The 20732-nt window shown below is 44.8% G+C and overlaps 1 protein-coding gene across 4 annotated transcripts in view; it reads right to left on the bottom strand.

Annotated features, from left to right (window-relative positions):
- GATB (glutamyl-tRNA amidotransferase subunit B) overlaps positions 1-20732 on the bottom strand; it is a 506181-nt gene that overhangs the window by 158914 nt on the left and 326535 nt on the right. For all 4 annotated transcript variants that reach the window (XM_063920556.1, XM_063920555.1, XM_063920557.1 and 1 more), the window contains 4 exons: positions 20292-20405; positions 7113-7197; positions 6492-6536; positions 5692-5881 (listed from right to left, as the gene is read on the bottom strand). In XM_063920556.1, the coding sequence (XP_063776626.1) occupies positions 5692-5881; positions 6492-6536; positions 7113-7197; positions 20292-20405 (434 nt within the window). The remainder of the gene's footprint in view (positions 1-5691; positions 5882-6491; positions 6537-7112; positions 7198-20291; positions 20406-20732) is intronic.

Here is a 20732-nt window from a genome sequence, read left to right as displayed (position 1 = left end):
CCTGTCAATGTGAAGGCTTGGAGTAGGATTCACAGTATTCCATACACTGTTTGATCAATACTGGATTCACCAGACAGGAAAGTATGAATGAAGAAAACAATACCATTACAAACAGTTATATGAGCATTACTTGTCCTCAGTGACAAATCCTTATACTAGCCATACACTGGCTTGATATCGTGTACAAATACATGATATCAACGAGTCATTCGACCCACCTCATGCACACCGTGCATGTTTAGGGTGCGATTACAATGCAATGCCCTGCAGGTCCATTGTGGGTCGAACAATAGATCATACGGTGAAAAATCACCATACAATCTATCATATGCCAGGGTGGTGTCGTGGGATAGCTGGCACCTAATGTGAGTCGTCCTAGTGTATGGCCAGCATTAGTCTTCAGATATAGCAATCCATGAGTTTGTGGTCTCAGCTCTTATTTAGAAGGTAGAGATGTATTTTTCTACTTTAGTACCAGAAACTTATACCAGAAAACACCTTAAGCGGTTAAACATAAATAATATCTGTCTTATCTGTTACAAAGTTTAGATGTGAATCAAACACAAAAACAATGTATTCCACAGATGTATTTTAACTTTCATATTGGAGGATCAAGAAGATTGGCGCAGCAGATTTAGCAGTATGCCAGGTTGTTAATATTAAGTTTCATATCTACAAAATGTCACAGTTGTACTGCCAGTTGTAAAATACTGTATATAAATTTTAGCAATGGAAATAAGTCTCATATTAAACTTTGTTATACAAGAAGTATACCCTAATGTAATGCATTGCTAGTAAGCCTAACAGCCAAAGGTATTAGCCAATCAAATCACATCAACATACTGCTTCATCAATGTTACAGATCACAAAGGAAATCTGTTTTGTTGTTTAGACTTTGCAAATTAATGTACATAGTATAAATTGATGCCTGTAGACACAGCAAACCAATTTTCCGATAAACAGTATTACAAAAAACAAACATTTCAGGTCATTATGTTCTGTGGTTTGATAAAATTTGGTCTCCATTCAAATTCTGGTTATATGAACCAGTTCTATTTTAAAAGGGAACAACTGACTGTAAAAACAAAACAAAAAAAAAACAAAACCTAAAGTTCTCTCACACTGGGGCAGATGTATTAAGCCTGGAGAAGGGATAAAGAAGTGATAAAGCAGTGATAAATGCAAGGTGATACCGCACCAGCCAGTCAGCTCCTAACTGTCATTTTTCAAATCCGTAACGATTGGCTGGTGCGTTATCACCTTGTGCTTCTCACTTCTTTATCCCTTCTCCAGGTTAATAAATCTGCCTCACTGTACTTTAACCAACAACTAAAGGGGAGAAAATACTGAGATGTCCTCCCTTTGCTGCTATAGTAGTAGTCTTCTGGGAAGGATTTGCACAAGATTTTGGAACATTGCTGCTGGGATTCAATACCAATCAGCCAAGTATGAGAGTGACATTTACAGTTTAGATAAGCCTCTTACACTTCAACCTGCTTGCTTTGTGCAATGTAAAGAAGCGTAATTACATGTCTGCTTGTAACACTTTAATGGGCACTGACTTTTTTTAATGATACCTGTGGCTAGTCCCAACTTGTAAGCTCAACAATCACTATTATAAGTTTTATACAATTTTTGTCTTCTGAATTTTGCACTAACATACTGTAATGGAGATCTGTTCTCCATAAATTTTAATAACGTAAGATCCCCCCAATTTGATTATCCTCTATTGGCTGTTCATTTTATCTCAGATACCAAGAGCTGTCTAGGCTTATTTTCAAGTCTCACATTATTAAAAAATGTATTTTATAATTTTATATATATATATATATATATATATATATATAAAACATATATACACATACCACAAGGATTAACATCTCTGTCTGGACCCCAAGAGAATTAAAAAAAATGGGGAAAAAATATATTACTTAGAACTATCAATGACTAATATAGTAGTACATCATGTCTGCTGAACTGGGTCCCCAATATAGTATGTGACAACTGCGAATGCAGCTCTTCCGGAACTTAAAAGCATGCCTCAATAGTTTCAGATACTTCTCCTCAAACATTAATTGACAACAGGTTGTCATAGGAACAGGCAAAGTATGAGGGTGTGTGGGCCACTTTGCTAGTTTTACTGTGTATTTCTTTGTAATACATTTCCTGCCTGACATGAAGTTCTGCAACATCCATTGTGAAACAGGAAATATTAATTACAATGGATGCAGCAGATGAACATGTTGCAGAAAGACAGACATGCTTCTTTACTTTTCCCTCTGTTATATTTCTTACGCCAGAACTCAAGGTTCAGTACATGATTGGCTCTACTTGAAGTTACTCAGTCCTAAAATGAATAATGGTTATTAGTATTGCTCATTATTAGTAAACCAAACGCAATATGTGTGAGTCGGTCCTCAACAAGGTAGTATCCTTCATTATTATTCATTAAAACGAGAAAAACAAATCCTCTAATATAGTACACACTTATAAAAGGTCATTATGCTTAATCTGTGACTTTATACCAATTTGTTTGTGACAAAAGACCTAATCTTATGTACCTAGTACACTATTTGGGAGCTAATGGTGCCACACACGGTGTGATTCTCGTATGCTATTTGATCTTTTTAGTTCAAATAGCATCGCGTCTAGTTCAAATCGCACCATGTGTATTGTCCCTTGCGATGCGATGCGCGCTCCCGTCTAGTCCATATCTCAAGGCAAAATGGTATGTGCATGCAGGTATTTCTGTACTACATTGCATATAGTACATTGTAGTGTATTCAAAATCGGATGTAGTTCAAATAGCATACCCCACTTAGTCCAAATTGCATAGCACACATTTTATAGACTCAAATCCCACCTAGCACAGATAGCACCGTGTGTGGGCACCATAAGGGTCTGAATCAGATTTACGTACAGTAAATCTGATATTTAATGATCTGCACATGCGCAGGGACCGCCCTGGTCCTGCGATGATGCTCATAGTGCCTGTCTGTAGGAAGATAGACTGTGGGGACTGTTTGTGTGCACTTTGCCTATACTCATGCTATGAGACATGTTAGGGGGAGAGAAGCTCATGGGCCAACACAAGCATGCAAGGAACCGATTCTAGGAAGACAATGGTGCAGGTGGACAAACATTAGGCATAATGGCAGATCAGAAAAGGGAGATGTAACATAGACAACCAACTAAAGGATCAGGCCTGCGCAAGAAAAATGAAAAGACATGGGAAGAGGAATAACAGACGTTGAAGACAAGAGAGGCAGATCAGGGGACTCACCATGCATGAAGGAGTAAGGTATGCTGACAAATACGTCATGAGTCACACACCAACTGACATAATGCAAGCTGAGGAGGAGAGAGGAAACAAGGAAGCAATGGAGGTAACAGGGTAATAGCAGATATGGAGCAAAGACATACTTGCTTACCATCTGGGAAACTGCAGGAGATTCACGATTTTAGGGTAGTCCCCCACAGCCCCTGAAGGGTACATGGCTCTAACGCATTCCGGCAGCATTCTGTCTGCTTCCTAGTGAAGTGACATGCTGCGTCTTCTCTCCGGGTTCCTACCGGAGAGGAGAAATAAGAAGTAGGCAAGTATGCGCAAAGATGCTCTGCACTGTGTAGGCAACCACCAGAAACTTCCTGTATTGTAGATCAGTCAGTGAAGGGGTGTCTGCACATCGTAAGTAGTGGTGAGACCAATGTTACAAGGCAGAATGGAGGGGCTGGGAGCGTGTGCAGAATGGAGGAGACACCAAGCATGCTCTGTCCTCCTTCTGGGACAGTCATGAATACAAATTGCACTTCTTTCTACTGTGCAAATTAAGCTCTGCTTTCATCCACCTTTTCCAGAATCCAGAGAGCAATAGCCTGCTCTCTTCATAGCTATGAAATGTAAATACAATGTCTACATACACCTATGCTCAAACGGCCCTGTTTAATGTGCCACGGACTTTGTAACTTAGCCACACCTAAACACCAATACTAATTACCTAGTACGCTATAAGCAAAATAAGATGCAACCCTGAGGAATAAGTAACACAATGGAGGAAAAAGGAAGCAGAAGTGAGGAAATAGTAGCACAATGGAAGAAAAAGTACATAATCAATAGTAAAAAAGCATAAGACAGGTCTGATACAAGATACCTGAGCTATGCATCCTTATGCAGTTTTATCTGAAACTTTATACTAATTTCTTTGTGACAAAAAAACTAATCCAAGCACATAGTACATTATATTCCAACTAAGTGGGGAATCCAATTAGTCCAGAAAGCCGCCACTATCGGGATTTTTTTTTATCACCTGGTGATTGACCCGTTTTTGCTACTGCCGCTGCAAAAACACAAGAATCCGGGAACTCATTCATGTGCCTAGTGTTCACTCTAGGCCGTTTTAGCAGGGTGCCGCGCCCTGCCCGTTTTTTTAGCATGCAAAACCCGCCCTGCCCCTTTTGCGGCGCCCTGCTAGAACAGCCGCCCGCTTCCTGCCCTCCCAGCGTGTAAAGATGCTGTGCGCATGGCATCCATTCACGCATTGGGAGAGAGCTGGGGGAAGCCCAGCACCGACGGAGGTGCTGGGCACGCCCTCAAAAGTGACGTCGCCGGCCACAGACGCTCTCTATAGTAGTGTCTGTGGGCCGCACCGCCCACTAAAATGACGTAGGCGTGGCCACGCCCCCTAATTTGCGTGGCCGAGCTCCGTTTCGGAGTCCGGCGCCATGCCCCATTTCACTTCTAGAGTGAACACTATGTGCCTAATGACTATCAGACAAAAATCACTGTAAAAGCCCACTTTTTGTTTCGTGCAAAAATTAACAAGCACAACTGAATTCCCCCCCTTAGATGCAACATTTAAGAAAAAGTAGCAAAACTGAGGAATAAGTAAACAGCACAGGAATCGCACCATATGGCGCAAAAAGGTTAGGTGGTGTATGAGTGCACATCTTTATCACAGTGTCAATATAGCAGGTGGTTTACACATTTTTGTGAACGTTGTTTCTATCCCTATTATATAAGGCAACTTATACTTTAGATCATACTTGCCTACTGTTTACAGTATATCTATACTCTCAAATGGCCACGAGAAATTTGAAATTTGAAAATGCACGTAGCCATAGCGATCATTGTGCTTTATAACTAATGCAGGAAAATTCTTTTATTTGAATGTTTATACCTCTGATTTCTTTTTTTCCCAAGTATATATTGTAACAGCTACATAATGGGGGTAAGGTGCAATCGGGGAGATTGTTGAACTCTTTAGGGAGTCAGGGAGATTGATACTATTTCATGGAGTCTCCCTGACATTCAGGAAGAGTTGGCTAGTATGCTTTAGGTTTAGTGGAGCTTTAATGTCAGTGAATATACAATCTTTTCAAGAGCTGCACAAAAGAGCTACAGATTGAAAATGAGGCAGCAGTCATAAATTACTAGACAATAAGGTATTGCTAGCACGTCTTTGCAAATATACAGTACGGTACATTAGAAGAATATCTGAATTCACCTTGTAGTTTTGTGATGTGTCTCATTGCGCTGCCTAATGCCTTTTTCTGTAGACAGAACTCCGCAGAGACTGGCAAAGTCCTTAGAATTTATGTCTGGGGCTGCATTATACTAAAATGATAACACCTTACATTGTTATCCGTACCTCTGCAACTCAGTCCAGCAAATACAACTCAAAATAAACTTACCACCAAGATAAAACTGTGCTCGGGTAATATTCCGTATTGTTCAACAAGCCTCTCCCTGGTGACGCTGGGAAGCTCCGGGAGTCTCTCTTTAATCAAATCAATATTTACGACCTGATCAGCATCCACGTTAGCTGGCAATGACTTAGCATCGTACAGTATTAAAGGGGGGAGGTTAGGTTCTGGCATAAACCTTTGTAGAAAAAAGTAAGAAAACCCATATTCAAATTTAAATCGGATTATGTTTTCTTCCATAATAATACTGCTATTGTAATATAATGACCAACATTTTCATGATGTCACTAATTTTATTCATTTTTTGTAATCCTCTTAACATACATCTGCCATAAACTTAATCTCAGACAGTTAAAAGAACATCCAGTATGTTTTATAGCTCTCCCACAGATGAGAACAATTAAAAAGACTCAGAACAAGGAGGTTTGTAGCAGTGTTATATAAATACATACTACTATTAGTGACTGAAGCACCAACGTTTTGCACAAAAGGCTACATTTATATTCTAAACTATCAGGAAAACTCTTTTTCACATAGACTTTATACATAGGCTGTATGACTGGACCATGTTTTAACTTTACTAAGAAAATAACTTCTCTCTACATCTATTCTGGAATCTGTGGCCATGCATGTGATATATTACTATACGATTAAAAAACAACTTACTAAAATTCCCTTACGTATCATGCTATAACCAGATTGTCTCCTAGCAACAGATATGTTTATGAGATTAAAAATACACAGTGTCTTCTATGAATTATTAAATAGTGCTAAAAATATATACAAACCGGTAATCTTGCTTTCCTTCCTTGTCTCTCATCGGTATTGTGGCCCTTACATAAAACAAATTAAAAATAATATGAATAAAAGGAAAAATGGCACAAACGACTTACATAAAAAAACGCTGTTTGCAGAATCATATCAGCATTTAAACAATACAGTTTAGAGGACCACGAACAACAATATAAGTTGGCTTATGTGAAAACAAACCAGTAATACCATTCAAAATTGTATGTGTGTGATAAAGTGTGAAAGTGTGAAATACCCACACGTATATCTACAAATATATTTGTGAATGTTACCTGTTATTTTTAAACATAATGTAACTTTTCAGATTTAACTATCCATACAGAAAGCATTAATCCTATGTAATAAAAGGCTAACGCTGCGCCTCACATCTATGGGGGAATTCAAGTGTTTTGTGCGCCGGTGGCCACTAGATGGCACCTGACGGAGCAAATCAAGTGTTGCTCCATTTGGGCGCGCACAGTCGCCAGCGTTGACATGCTGTTATGTAGTTCCGTCATTTTGATGGACTTGTAACAAGTACCAAAATAATTCTCAAGTGGAATATACTATACAGTATAAAGTGTTTCCTAATGTAATTAATGTTGAGAGCAAATTCTTACCCAAGTTTGTAGTCAAATGCTCTTGTCTCATTCAGAATTGTACCTCCGTTGTCCAGGATTTCAGTTTGTCGTCTAATTTCATAATCTAGTAAAAAATGAAGATACATAAATGATGACAAAACCACAACCCAAAAACTGCACATCTAATAAATACAATATGGGGTAAATTTACTAAAATAGGAGTTCTACTTAAAATAAGAATTTACTTACCCATAATTCTATTTCTCGTAGTCCGTAGTGGATGCTGGGGACTCCGTCAGGACCATGGGGATTAGCGGCTCCGCAGGAGACAGGGCACAAAAGTAAAAGCTTTAGGATCAGGTGGTGTGCACTGGCTCCTCCCCCTATGACCCTCCTCCAAGCCTCAGTTAGGATACTGTGCCCGGACGAGCGTACACAATAAGGAAGGATTTTGAATCCTGGGTAAGACTCATACCAGCCACACCAATCACACTGTACAACCTGTGATCTGAACCCAGTTAACAGCATGATAACAGCGGAGCCTCTGAAAAGATGGCTCACAACAATAATAACCCGATTTTTGTAACAATAACTATGTACAAGTATTGCAGACAATCCGCACTAGGGATGGGCGCCCAGCATCCACTACGGACTACGAGAAATAGAATTATCGGTAAGTAAATTCTTATTTTCTCTGACGTCCTAAGTGTATGCTGGGGACTCCGTCAGGACCATGGGGATTATACCAAAGCTCCCAAACGGGCGGGAGAGTGCGGATGACTCTGCAGCACCGAATGAGAGAACTCCAGGTCCTCCTCAGTCAGGGTGTGCCCCTGACCAAGTATCAGCTCGGCAAAGTTGTAAAGCCGAGACCCCTCGGGCAGCCGCCTAAGATGAGCCCCCTTCCTTGTGGAATGGGCATTTACATATTTTGGCTGTGGCAGGCCTGCCACAGAATGTGCAAGCTGAATTGTACTACACATCCAACTAGCAATCGTCTGCTTAGAAGCAAGAGCACCCAGTTTGTTGGGTGCATACAGGATAACAGCAAGTCAGTTTTCCTGACTCCAGCCGTCCTGGAAACTATATTTTCAGGGCCCTGACAACATCTAGCAACTTGGAGTCCTCCAAGTCCCTAGTAGCCGCAGGTACCACAATAAGCTGGTTCGGGTGAAACATTGACACCACCTTAGGGAGAAACTGGGGATGAGTCCGCAGCTCTGCCCCGTCCGAATGGACAATCAGATATGGGCTTTTTTGAGACAAACGCCGCCAATTCTGACACTCGCCTGGCCGAGGCCAGGGCCAACAGCATGGTCACTTTCCCTGTGAGATATTTCAAATCCACAGATTTGAGCGGTTTAAACCAATGTGATTTTAGGAATCCCAGAACTACGTTGAGATCCCACAGTGCCACTGGAGGCACAAAAGGGGGTTGTATATGCAGTACTCCCTTGACAAACTTCTGGACTTCAGGAACTGAAGCCAATTCTTTCTGGAAGAAAATCGACAGGGCCGAAATTTGAACCTTAATGGACCCCAATTTGAGGCCCATAGACACTCCTGTTTGCAGGAAATGCAGGAACGACCGAGTTGAAATTTCTTCATGGGGCCTTCCTGGCCTCACACCACGCAACATATTTTCGCCACATGTGGTGATAATGTTGTGCGGTCACCTCCTTCCTGGCTTTGACCAGGGTAGGAATGACCTCTTCCGGAATGCCTTTTTCCCTTAGGATCCGGCGTTCAACCGCCATGCCGTCAAACGCAGCCGCGGTAAGTCTTGGAACAGACATGGTACTTGCTGACGCAAGTCCCTTCTTAGCGGCAGAGGCCATGAGTCCTCTGTGAGCATCTCTTGAAGTTCCGGGTACCAAGTCCTTCTTGGCCAATCCGGAGCCACGAGTATAGTTCTTACTCCTCTACGTCTTATAATTCTCAATACCTTGGGTATGAGAAGCAGAGGAGGGAAGACATACACCGACTGGTACACCCACGGTGTTACCAGAACGTCCACAGCTATTGCCTGAGGGTCTTTTGACCTGGCGCAATACTTGTCCAGTTTTTTGTTCAGGCGGGACGCCATCATGTCCACCTTTGGTCTTTTCCAACGGTTCACAATCATGTGGAAGACTTCCCGATGAAGTCCCCACTCTCCCGGGTGGAGGTTGTGCCTGCTGAGGAAGTCTGCTTCCCAGTTGTCCACTCCCGGAATGAACACTGCTGACAGTGCTATCACATGATTTTCCGCCCAGCGAAAAATCCTTGCAGTTTCTGCCATTGCCCTCCTGCTTCTTGTGCCGCCCTATCTGTTTACGTGGGCGACTGCCGTGATGTTGTCCCACTGGATCAATACCGGCTGACCTTGAAGCAGAGGTCTTGCTAAGCTTAGAGCATTGTAAATTGCCCTTCGCTCCAGTATATTTATGTGGAGAAAAATCTCCAGACTTGATCACACTCCCTGGAAATTTTTTCCCTGTGTGACTGCTCCCCAGCCTCTCAGGCTGGCCTCCGTGGTCACCAGCATCCAATCCTGAATGCCGAATCTGCGGCCCTCTAGAAGATGAGCACTCTGTAACCACCACAGGAGAGACACCCTTGTCCTTGGAGATAGGGTTATCCGCTGATGCATCTGAAAATGCGATCCGGACCATTTGTCCAGCAGATCCCACTGAAAAGTTCTTGCGTGGAATCTGCCGAATGGAATCGCTTCGTAATAAGCCACCATTTTTCCCAGGACTCTTGTGCAATGATGCACTGACACTTTTCCTGGTTTTAGGAGGTTCCTGACTAGCTCGGATAACTCCCTGGCTTTCTCCTCCGGGAGAAACACCTTTTTCTGGACTGTGTCCAGAACCATCCCTAGGAACAGCAGACGTGTCGTCGGAAACGGCTGCGATTTTGGATATTTAGAATCCACCCGTGCTGTCGTAGAACTACTTGAGATAGTGCTACTCCGACTTCCAACTGTTCTCTGGACCTTGCCCTTATCAGGAGATCGTCCAAGTAAGGGATAATTAAGACGCCTTTTCTTTGAAGAAGAATCATCATTTCGGCCATTACTTTGGTAAAGACCCGGGGTGCCGTGGACAATCCAAACGGCAGCGTCTGAAACTGATAGTGACAGTTCCGTACCACGAACCTGAGGTACCCTTGGTGAGAAGGGCAATTTGGGACATGGAGGTAAGCATCCTTGATGTCCAGGGACACCATATAGTCCCCTTCTTCCTGGTTCGCTATCACTGCTCTGAGTGACTCCATCTTGATTTGAACCTTTGTATGTAAGTGTTCAAAGATTTCCCATTTAGAATATGTCTCACCGAGCCGTCTGGCTTCAGTACCACAATATAGTGTGGAATAATACCCCTTTCCTTGTTGTAGGAGGGGTACTTTGATTATCACCTGCTGGGAATACAGCTTGTGAATTGTTTTCAATACTGCCTCCCTGTCGGAGGAAGACGTTGGTAAAGCAGACATCAGGAGCCTGCGAGGGGGAGACGTCTCGAATTTCCAGTCTGTACCCCTGGGATACTATTTGTAGGATCCAGGGGTCCACTTGCGAGTGAGCCCACTACGCGCTGAAACTCTTGAGACGACCCCCCACCGCACTTGAGTCCGCTTGTACGGCCCCAGCGTCATGCTGAGGACTTGGCAGAAGCTGTGGAGGGCTTCTGTTCCTGGGAATGGGCTGCCTGCTGCAGTCTTCTTCCCTTTCCTCTATCCCTGGGCAGATATGACTGGCCTTTTGCCCGCTTGCCCTTATGGGGACGAAAGGACTGAGGCTGAAAAGACGGTGTCTTTTTCTGCTGAGATGTGATTTGGGGTAAAAAAGGTGGATTTTCCAGCTGTTGCCGAGGCCACCAGGTCCGATGGACCGACCCCAAATAACTCCTCCCCTTGATACGGCAATACTTCCATGTGCCGTTTGGAATCTGCATCACCTGACCACTGTCGTGTCCATAAACATCTTCTGGCAGATATGGACATCGCACTTACTCTTGATGCCAGAGTGCAAATATCCCTCTGTGCATCTCGCATATATAGAAATGCATCCTTTATAGTCAATAAAATACTGTCCCTGTCAAGGGTATCAATATTTTCAGTCAGGGAATCCGACCAAGCCACCCCAGCGCTGCACATCCAGGCTGAGGCGATCGCTGGTCGCAGTATAACACCAGTATGTGTGTATATACCTTTTTAGGATATTTTCCAGCCTCTCAGCTGGTTCCTTGAGGGCGGCCCTATCTGGAGACGGTACCGCCACTTGTTTTGATAAGCGTGTGAGCGCCTTATCCACCCTAAAGGGTGTTTCCCAACGCGCCCTAACTTCTGGCGGGAAAGGGTATACCGCCAATAATTTTCTATCGGGGGAAACCCACGCATCATCACACACTTCATTTAATTTATCTGATTCAGGAAAAACTACAGGTAGTTTTTTCACACCCCACATAATACCCTTCTTGTGGTACTTGTAGTATCAGAAATATGTAACACCTCCTTCATTGCCCTTAACATGTAACGTGTGGCCCTAAAGGAAAATACGTTTGTTTCTTCACCGTCGACACTGGAGTCAGTGTCCGTGTCTGTGTCGACAGACTGAGGTAAATGAGCGTTTTACAGCCCCTGACGGTGTTTGAGACGCCTGGACAGGTACTAATTTGTTTGCCGGCCGTCTCATGTCGTCAACCGACCTTGCAGCGTGTTGACATTATCACGTAATTCCTTAAATGAGCCATCCATTCCGGTGTCGACTCCCTAGAGAGTGACATCACCATTTCAGGCAATTGCTCCGCCTCCTCACCAACATCGTCCTCATACATGTCGACACACACGTACCGACACACAGCACACACACAGGGAATGCTCTGATAGAGGACAGGACCCCACTAGCCCTTTGGGGAGACAGAGGGAGAGTTTGCCAGCACACACCAAAAACGCTATAATTATACAGGGACAACCTTTATATAAGTGTTTTTCCCTTATAGCATTTTAATATATATATACATATCGCCAAATAAGTGCCCCCCCTCTCTGTTTTAACCCTGTTTCTGTAGTGCAGTGCAGGGGAGAGCCTGGGAGCCTTCCCACCAGCATTTCTGTGAGGGAAAATGGCGCTGTGTGCTGAGGAGAATAGGCCCCGCCCCCTTTTCGGCGGGCTTCTTCTCCCGTTTTTTTGAGACCTGGCAGGGGTTAAATACATCCATATAGCCCCCAGGGGCTATATGTGATGTATTTTTAGCCAGAATAAGGTACTATCATTGCTGCCCAGGGCGCCCCCCCCCAGCGCCCTGCACCCTCAGTGACCGCTGCTATGAAGTGTGCTGACAACAATGGCGCACAGCTGCAGTGCTGTGCGCTACCTTATGAAGACTGAAGAGTCTTCTGCCGCCGTTTCTGAACCTCTTCACTTTTCGGCATCTGCAAGGGGGGTCGGCGGCGCGGCTCCGGGACGAACCCCAGGGTGAGACCTGTGTTCCGACTCCCTCTGGAGCTAATGGTGTCCAGTAGCCTAAGAAGCCAATCCATCCTGCACGCAGGTGAGTTCACTTCTCTCCCCTAAGTCCCTCGTAGCAGTGAGCCTGTTGCCAGCAGGACTCACTGAAAATAAAAAACCTAACAAACTTTTACTCTAAGCAGCTCTTTAGGAGAGCCACCTAGATTGCACCCTTCTCGGCCGGGCACAAAAATCTAACTGGGGCTTGGAGGAGGGTCATAGGGGGAGGAGCCAGTGCACACCACCTGATCCTAAAGCTTTTACTTTTGTGCCCTGTCTCCTGCGGAGCCGCTAATCCCCATGGTCCTGACGGAGTCCCCAGCATCCACTTAGGACGTCAGAGAAAATGGGATGTTGCCCATAGCATCCAATCAGATTTTACTTCTCATTTACCTAGCACCTTCTAGAAAATAATAACTGGAATCTGATTGGTTGCTATGTACAACATCCCATCTTAAATAGAATCCCGTTCAATCCCGACAGCGGCATCTCACCTGACAGAATGCCGGCAGCGGGGCGAGTGCAAAGAGTCCCGTTGCGGGCTCAATGGCTCGACACAGGAATTATTCCCACTCTGTGGGTGTCGTGGACACCCATGAGTGGGAATAGCCTCTGGCTGTCGGCTGTCGTGATTTCGGCGTTGGTATCTTGAACGCCGGGATCCCGACAGCCGGCATTTTAACTGCAACCCGTTAATAAGTGATTATATATGCCTTTGCACATTTGGCTACAACAAGATAAACTCCTGTTTTGTCCTAAGCACATATTGAATGCATAAAAAATATATTTAATGTATTTCAAACAACAAAAATTGTCCTGCACAGAATCTGAGATTATACTGTAGGTGTTTTCCAATATTAAAATTGGAAATCTCTCTCTTTCACTAGTGTATCTTTAAGTGTAAACGTTTGGTAGAATTGTATTCACTTTGGGACCTTTCCTCATACTCATGGTTAAATTCAAAGGGGGCGTTCAATTGTTTAATGGGCGCCCACAATTGCATTACCCCCATCACTTTAGACGGGACGGTATGCAATTGGTTGGGCACCCATTGTCTTATCGCACCCGGAAGTGCCAGAATTAGCTGCGTAAACGGCTAAACCCAAGTGCTGTTTGGCTAGCCAAACAGGAAACTTTTCGCACATTTCTGCTCACCACCTCGGGAAGATGTGTGCAGAAACGATGTTGGCATGCCCATCGGCAGAAACAACTGAATAGCTGCTGGCGGGATTGCACAGGTGCGGGGGCGCCATAACCATTGAATCGCCCCAAGAGACATACAAAGAGGAAAGGATGAGTATGTTGGATGTGCTCTTTGAGGGCCTTGGGTTAGATTAGGGAAATTGTATATGGTTATTTTAATTTAATATATAATTGGAGTCTCCTAGACCTCTAATATTTAATATTTCCCTTTAATTTTAATAATTTAAAAAGGTGTTAAAAGAACACTCATCGTGGTGTAAAGCAAAATATGGTTAACAGTTTGGGGGGTCTTTGTATTAATAATCCCAGTACTACTATGATTATTAACTGTTTTGCGGCGGATATTTTAATTTTTAATAAAAAATTTCCAAGCTATGTACTAAGTGAAACCTGCAGGGACAGCGGTACCGATAATCGCTCTCCCTGCCAGTTTATATCATCTGAGGATGGTGCAAAACATCTGAAGATGGTGTAAACTGATGTGGCCAAACTCTGAAATACTTTGCTTTTCAGAGTTTGGTAAAAAGGGATCAGATCATAGTCCCCACTGAAAACAATGGGGACTGCGATCTAGAGCGCTAATTAGCCTCTGCAAGCGATTTTTGTGAAATATCCTGCATTAGGCTATTAGTACATAGCAGAAAAAAAGCCCCTATTTGTTTAAATACATAATTTAAGAAAAGTACACAGCAAAAAAAGAAAAGAAAAAAAATCAGACAGCTTTTTGACGCCATGTCAAAACCAGCAAGTGTGAAATAGCCCTTAATGTTTTAAAAAATAAGAATTTACTTACCGATAATTCTATTTCTCGGAGTCCGTAGTGGATGCTGGGGTTCCTGAAAGGACCATGGGGAATAGCGGCTCCGCAGGAGACAGGGCACAAAAAGTAAAGCTTTCCGATCAGGTGGTGTGCACTGGCTCCTCCCCCTATGACCCTCCTCCAGACTCCAGTTAGGTACTGTGCCCGGACGAGCGTACACAATAAGGGAGGAATTTTGAATCCCGGGTAAGACTCATACCAGCCACACCAATCACACTGTACAACCTGTGATCTGAACCCAGTTAACAGTATGATAACAGCGGAGCCTCTGAAAAGATGGCTCACAACAACAATAACCCGATTTAGTTAGCAATAACTATGTACAAGTATTGCAGATAATCCGCACTTGGGATGGGCGCCCAGCATCCACTACGGACTCCGAGAAATAGAATTATCGGTAAGTAAATTCTTATTTTCTCTATCGTCCTTGTGGATGCTGGGGTTCCTGAAAGGACCATGGGGATTATACCAAAGCTCCCAAACGGGCGGGAGAGTGCGGATGACTCTGCAGCACCGAATGAGAGAACTCCAGGTCCTCTTTTGCCAGGGTATCAAATTTGTAGAATTTTACAAACGTGTTCTCCCCCGACCACGTAGCTGCTCGGCAAAGTTGTAATGCCGAGACCCCTCGGGCAGCCGCCCAAGATGAGCCCACCTTCCTTGTGGAATGGGCCTTAACAGATTTAGACTGTGGCAGGCCTGCCACAGAATGTGCAAGTTGAATTGTGCTACCAATCCCACGAGCAATCGACTGCTTAGAAGCAGAAGCACCCAGCATTGTTGGGTGCATACAGGATAAACAGCAAGTCAGATTTCCTGACTCCAGCCAACCTGGAAACTATATTTTCAGGGCCCTGATAACATCCAGCAACTTGGAGTCCTCCAAGTCCCTAGTAGCCGCAGGTACCACAATAAGCTGGTTCAGGTGAAACGCTGACACCACCTTAAGGAGAAACTGGGGACGAGTCCGCAGCTTTGCTCTGTCCGAATGGACAATCAGATATGGCTTTGTGAGATAAAGCCGCCAATTCTGACACTCGCCTGGCCGAGGCCAGGACCAACAGCATGGTCATTTTCCATGTGAGATATATCAAATCCACAGATTTGAGTTGTTTAAACCAATGTGATTTTTTAGGAATCCCAAAACTACGTTGAGATCGCCCAGTGCCACTGGAGACATCAAAGGGGCTGTATATGCAGTACTCCCTTAACAACTTCTGGACTTCAGGAACTGAAGCCAATTTCTTTCTGGAAGAAAATCAACAGGCCGAAATTTGAACCTTAATGGACCCAATTTGAGACCCATAGACACTCCTGTTTGCAGGAAATGTAGAAATTAACCTAGTTGAAATTCTTCCGTGGAGCCTTCCTGGACTCACACCCTGGCACATATTTTCACCTAAGTGGTGATAATGTTGTGCGGTCACCTCCTTCCTGGCTCTGACCAGGGTAGGGATGACCTCTTCCGGAATGCCTCTTTCCCTTAGGATCCGGCGTTCACCCGCATTGGCGTCAACGCAGCTGCGGTAAGTCCCGGAACAGACACGGTTCTTGCCGAATCAAGACCCTTCTTAGTATCTCTTGAAGTTCCGGGAACCAAGTCCTTCTTGGCCAAACCGGAGCCACGAGTATAGTTCTTACTCCTCTCCTTCCTATCATTTTCAATACATTGGGTATGAAAAGCAGAGGATGGAACACATACACCGACTGGTACACCGACGGTGTTACCAGAGCGTCCCAGCTATTGCCTGAGTGTCTCTTGACCTGGCGCTTCAGGTGGGACGCCATCATAACCACCTTTGGTCTTTCCCAACGGTTTACAATCATGTGGAAACTTCCAGATTAAGTTTCCACTTTTCCGGGTGGAATTCATTTATGCTGAGGAAATCTTCCCAGTTGCCCACTCCCGGAATGAACACTGCTGACAGTGTTATCACATGATTTTCCGCCCAGCGAAGAATCCTTGCTGTCATTGCCCTCCTGCTTCTTGTGTCGCCCCGTCTGATAACGTGGGCGACCGCCATGATGATGTCCTACTGGATCAGCACCGGTTGACTTTGAAGCAGGAGTCTTCCTAGGCTCAGAGCATTGTAAATTGCCCTTAGCTCCAGTATATTCATGTGGAGAGAAGTCTCCAGACTTGACCACACTTCCTTGGAAATTTTTTCCCTGTGTGACTACTCCCCAGCCTCTCAGGCTGGTATCCGTGGTCCCCAGAACACAGTCCTGAATGCTGAGTGTGCTGCCCTCTAAAAGATGAGCACTCTGCAGCCCCCACAGAAGAGACACCCTTGTCCTTGGAGACAGGATTATCCGCTGATGCATCTGAAAATGCGATCCGGACCATTCGTCCAGCAAATCCCCTGAGATCTGCCGAATGGAATCGCTTCGTAAGAAGCCACCATTTTTCCCAGGACTCCTGTGCATTGATGCACTGATACTTGGCCTGGTTTTAGGAGGTTTCTGACTAGGTCGAATAACTCCTTGGCTTTTTCCTCCCGGAGGAACACCTTTTTCTGGACTATGCCCAGAATCATTCCTAGGAACAGCAGACGTATCGTCGGAAAACAGCTGCGATTCTTGGAATATTTAGAATCCAGTCGTGCTGTCGTAGAACTACTTTAGATAGTGCTCTTCCGACCTCCAACTGTTCTCTGGAACTTGCCCTTTTCAGGATATCGTCCAAGTAAGGGATAATTTAGATGCCTTTTTTCTTTGAAGAAACATCTTTTCGGCCATTACCTTGGTAAAAGGCCCGGGGTGCCGTGGATAATTCAAACGGCATCGTCTGAAACTGATATTGACAGTTCTGTACCACGAACCAGAGGTACCCTTGTTGAGAAGGGCAAATTTGGACATGGAGGTAATCCTTGATGTCCAGGGACACCATATAGTCCCCTTTTTTACGGTTCGCTATCACTGCTCTGAGTGACTCCATCTCGATTTGAACCTTTTATGTAAGTGTTCAAAGATTTCAGTTTAGACTATGTCTCACCAAGCCGTCTGGCTTCAGTACCACAATATAGTGTGGAAAAATAATACCCTTTTCCTTGTTGTAGGAGGGGTACTTTGATTATCACCTGCTGGATATACAGCTTGTGAATTGTTTCCAATGCTGCCTCCCTGTCGGAGGGAGCCGTTGGTAAAGCAGACTTCAGAAACCTGCGAGGAGAAGATGTCTCGACTCTCCAATCTGTACCCCTGGGATAATACTTGTACTATCTAGGGGTCAACCTGCGAGTGATCCCACTGCGCGCTGAGACTCTTGAGACTACCCCCCCACCTTGAGTCCGCTTGCACGGCCCCAGCGTCATGCTGAGGACTTGGCAGACGCGGTGGAGGGCTTCTTTTCCTGGGAAGGGGCTGCCTGCTGCAGTCTACTTCCCTTACCTCTATGTCTGGGCAGATATGACTGGCCTTTTGCCTGCATGCCCTCATGGGAAAGGAAGGATTGAGGCTGAAAAGACGGTGTCTTTTTCAGCTGAGATGTAACTTGGGGTAAAAAGGTTGGATTTCCCAGCTGTTGCCGTGGTCCCCAGGTCCGATGGACCGACCCCAACTAACTCCTTCCCTTTATACGGCAATACTTCCATGTGCCGTATGGGATCTGTATCACCTGACCACTGTCGTGTCCATGACATCTTCTGGGTGATATGGACAACGTACTTATCTTGATGCCAGAGAGCAAATATCCCTCTGTGCATCTCACGTACATATATATAGAATGCATCCTATTAAATGCTCTATATGAATAAAATATTTTCAGTCAGGGAATCCGACCAAGCCAACCCAGCACTGCATCTCCAGGCTGATGGCGATCGCTGGTCGCAGTATAACCACCGTATGTGTGTATATACTTTTTAGGATATCTTTCCAGCTTCCTATCAGCTGGCTCCTTGAGGGCGGCCGTATCTGGAGACGGTAACGCCACTTGATAAGCGTGTGAGCGCCTTATCACCCTAAGGGGTGTTTCCCAACGCGCCCTAATTTCTGGCGGGAAAGGGTATAACGCCAATATTTGCTATCGGGGTAACCCCACGCATCATCACACACTTCATTTTATTTTATCTGATTCAGGAAAAACTACAGGTAGTTTTTTCACTCCCACATAATACCCTTTTTTGTGGTACTTGTAGTATCAGAAATATGCAACACCTCCTTCATTGCCCTTAACGTGTGGCCCTAATGAGAAATACGTTTGTTTATTCACCGTCGACACTGGATTCAGTGTCCGTGTCTGTGTCTGTGTCGACCGACTGAGGTAAATGGGCGTTTTTAACGCCCCTGACGGTGTTACTGAGACGCCTGGACCGGTACTAATAGTTTGTCGGCCGTCTCACGTCGTCAACCGACCTTGCAGCGTGTTGACATTCTCACGTAATTCCCTAAATAAGCCATCCATTCCGGTGTCGACTCCCTAGAGAGTGACATCACCATTACAGGCAATTTCTCCGCCTCCTCACCAACATCGTCCTCATACATGTCGACACACACGTACCGACACACAGCACACACACCGGGAATGCTCTGACAGAGGACAGGACCCACACTAGCCCTTTGGGGAGACAGAGGGAGAGTTTGCCAGCACACACCAAAACGCTATAATTATATAGGGACAACCTTATATAAGTGTTTTCCCTTATAGCATCTTTATATATATCTCAATATCGCCAAAATCAGTGCCCCCCCTCTCTGTTTTAACCCTGTTTCTGTAGTGCAGTGCAGGGGAGAGCCTGGGAGCCTTCTCTCCAGGCTTTCTGTGAGAGAAAATGGCGCTGTGTGCTGAGGAGATAGGCCCCGCCCCTTTTTCGGCGGGCTCGTCTCCCGCTATTTAGTGAATCTTGGCAGGGGTTAAATATCTCCATATAGCCTCTGGGGGCTATATGTGAGGTATTTTTCGCCAAAAAAGGTTTTCATTTGCCTCCCAGGGCGCCCCCCTCCCAGCGCCCTGCACCCTCAGTGACTGCCGTGTGAAGTGTGCTGAGAGGAAAATGGCGCACAGCTGCAGTGCTGTGCGCTACCTTTAGAAGACTGCAGGAGTCTTCAGCCGCCGATTCTGGACCTCTTCTTACTTCAGCATCTGCAAGGGGGCCGGCGGCGCGGCTCCGGTGACCATCCAGGCTGTACCTGTGATCGTCCCTCTGGAGCTGATGTCCAGTAGCCAAGAAGCCAATCCATCCTGCACGCAGGTGAGTTCACTCCTTCTCCCCTAAGTCCCTCGTTGCAGTGATCCTGTTGCCAGCAGGACTCACTGTAAAATAAAAAACCTAAGCTAAACTTTCTCTAAGCAGCTCTTTAGGAGAGCCACCTAGATTGCACCCTTCTCGGCCGGGCACAAAAATCTAACTGGAGTCTGGAGGAGGGTCATAGGGGGAGGAGCCAGTGCACACCACCTGATCGGAAAGCTTTACTTTTTGTGCCCTGTCTCCTGCGGAGCCGCTATTCCCCATGGTCCTTTCAGGAACCCCAGCATCCACAAGGACGATAGAGAAATAACTGTTTGCTGTCACATCTTAATGCATCTCCTATGTTGGAGTTAGTTCAGTCTATATTTTTCAAGGCTTTTATATATAGATACAGAATCATTTAACGTATATGGAAACTGACTCCAAACAACAATCAGTATGAATAATCGTGTAGTATCATGTATGATCTCATAAGGCCTATATACTGAGCGACTGATATTAAATTGTTACAGTACCGATGGCTTTTGCCAGAAAACGTGCGCTGTTAATGTTCTTTACTTCTGTCCTCACACCATATGGCTCGCCGGGACGATGAACAGAAATGTTTGCATCAACTCTCAACTGGCCCTCTGCAATAAAGAGGCAGCAAATAAACCATGGCTGATTTTTTTAAAAATCTTTGTACCTGCAGATGTACAAAATTACAGTACAACTTTCACTAAAAAGAGCTACAATATTCTGATAGAAGTGCGTATGCTAACAATATTTCTAAGGTGGAGGTAATAGAAATACAAGGAAGACTGGATGCAGCAGTTAAGCAATGTGCTCAATGGAATGACGAAAAACATTTGCTCTTCAAAAACTAAGGGAATTGTATCTGAGAGGAGATGTGACTGGGAGAAAGAAAAATTAATAAAATTGTTTTTGACACATTCAGGGAATCCATTTGTCTTTTT

This window comes from Pseudophryne corroboree, chromosome 1, assembly GCF_028390025.1.
Source record: "Pseudophryne corroboree isolate aPseCor3 chromosome 1, aPseCor3.hap2, whole genome shotgun sequence".
Lineage (NCBI taxonomy): Eukaryota > Metazoa > Chordata > Amphibia > Anura > Myobatrachidae > Pseudophryne > Pseudophryne corroboree.
The sequence above is the reverse complement of the archived record's forward strand: the minus strand, read 5'-3'. Positions and strand labels throughout refer to the sequence as shown.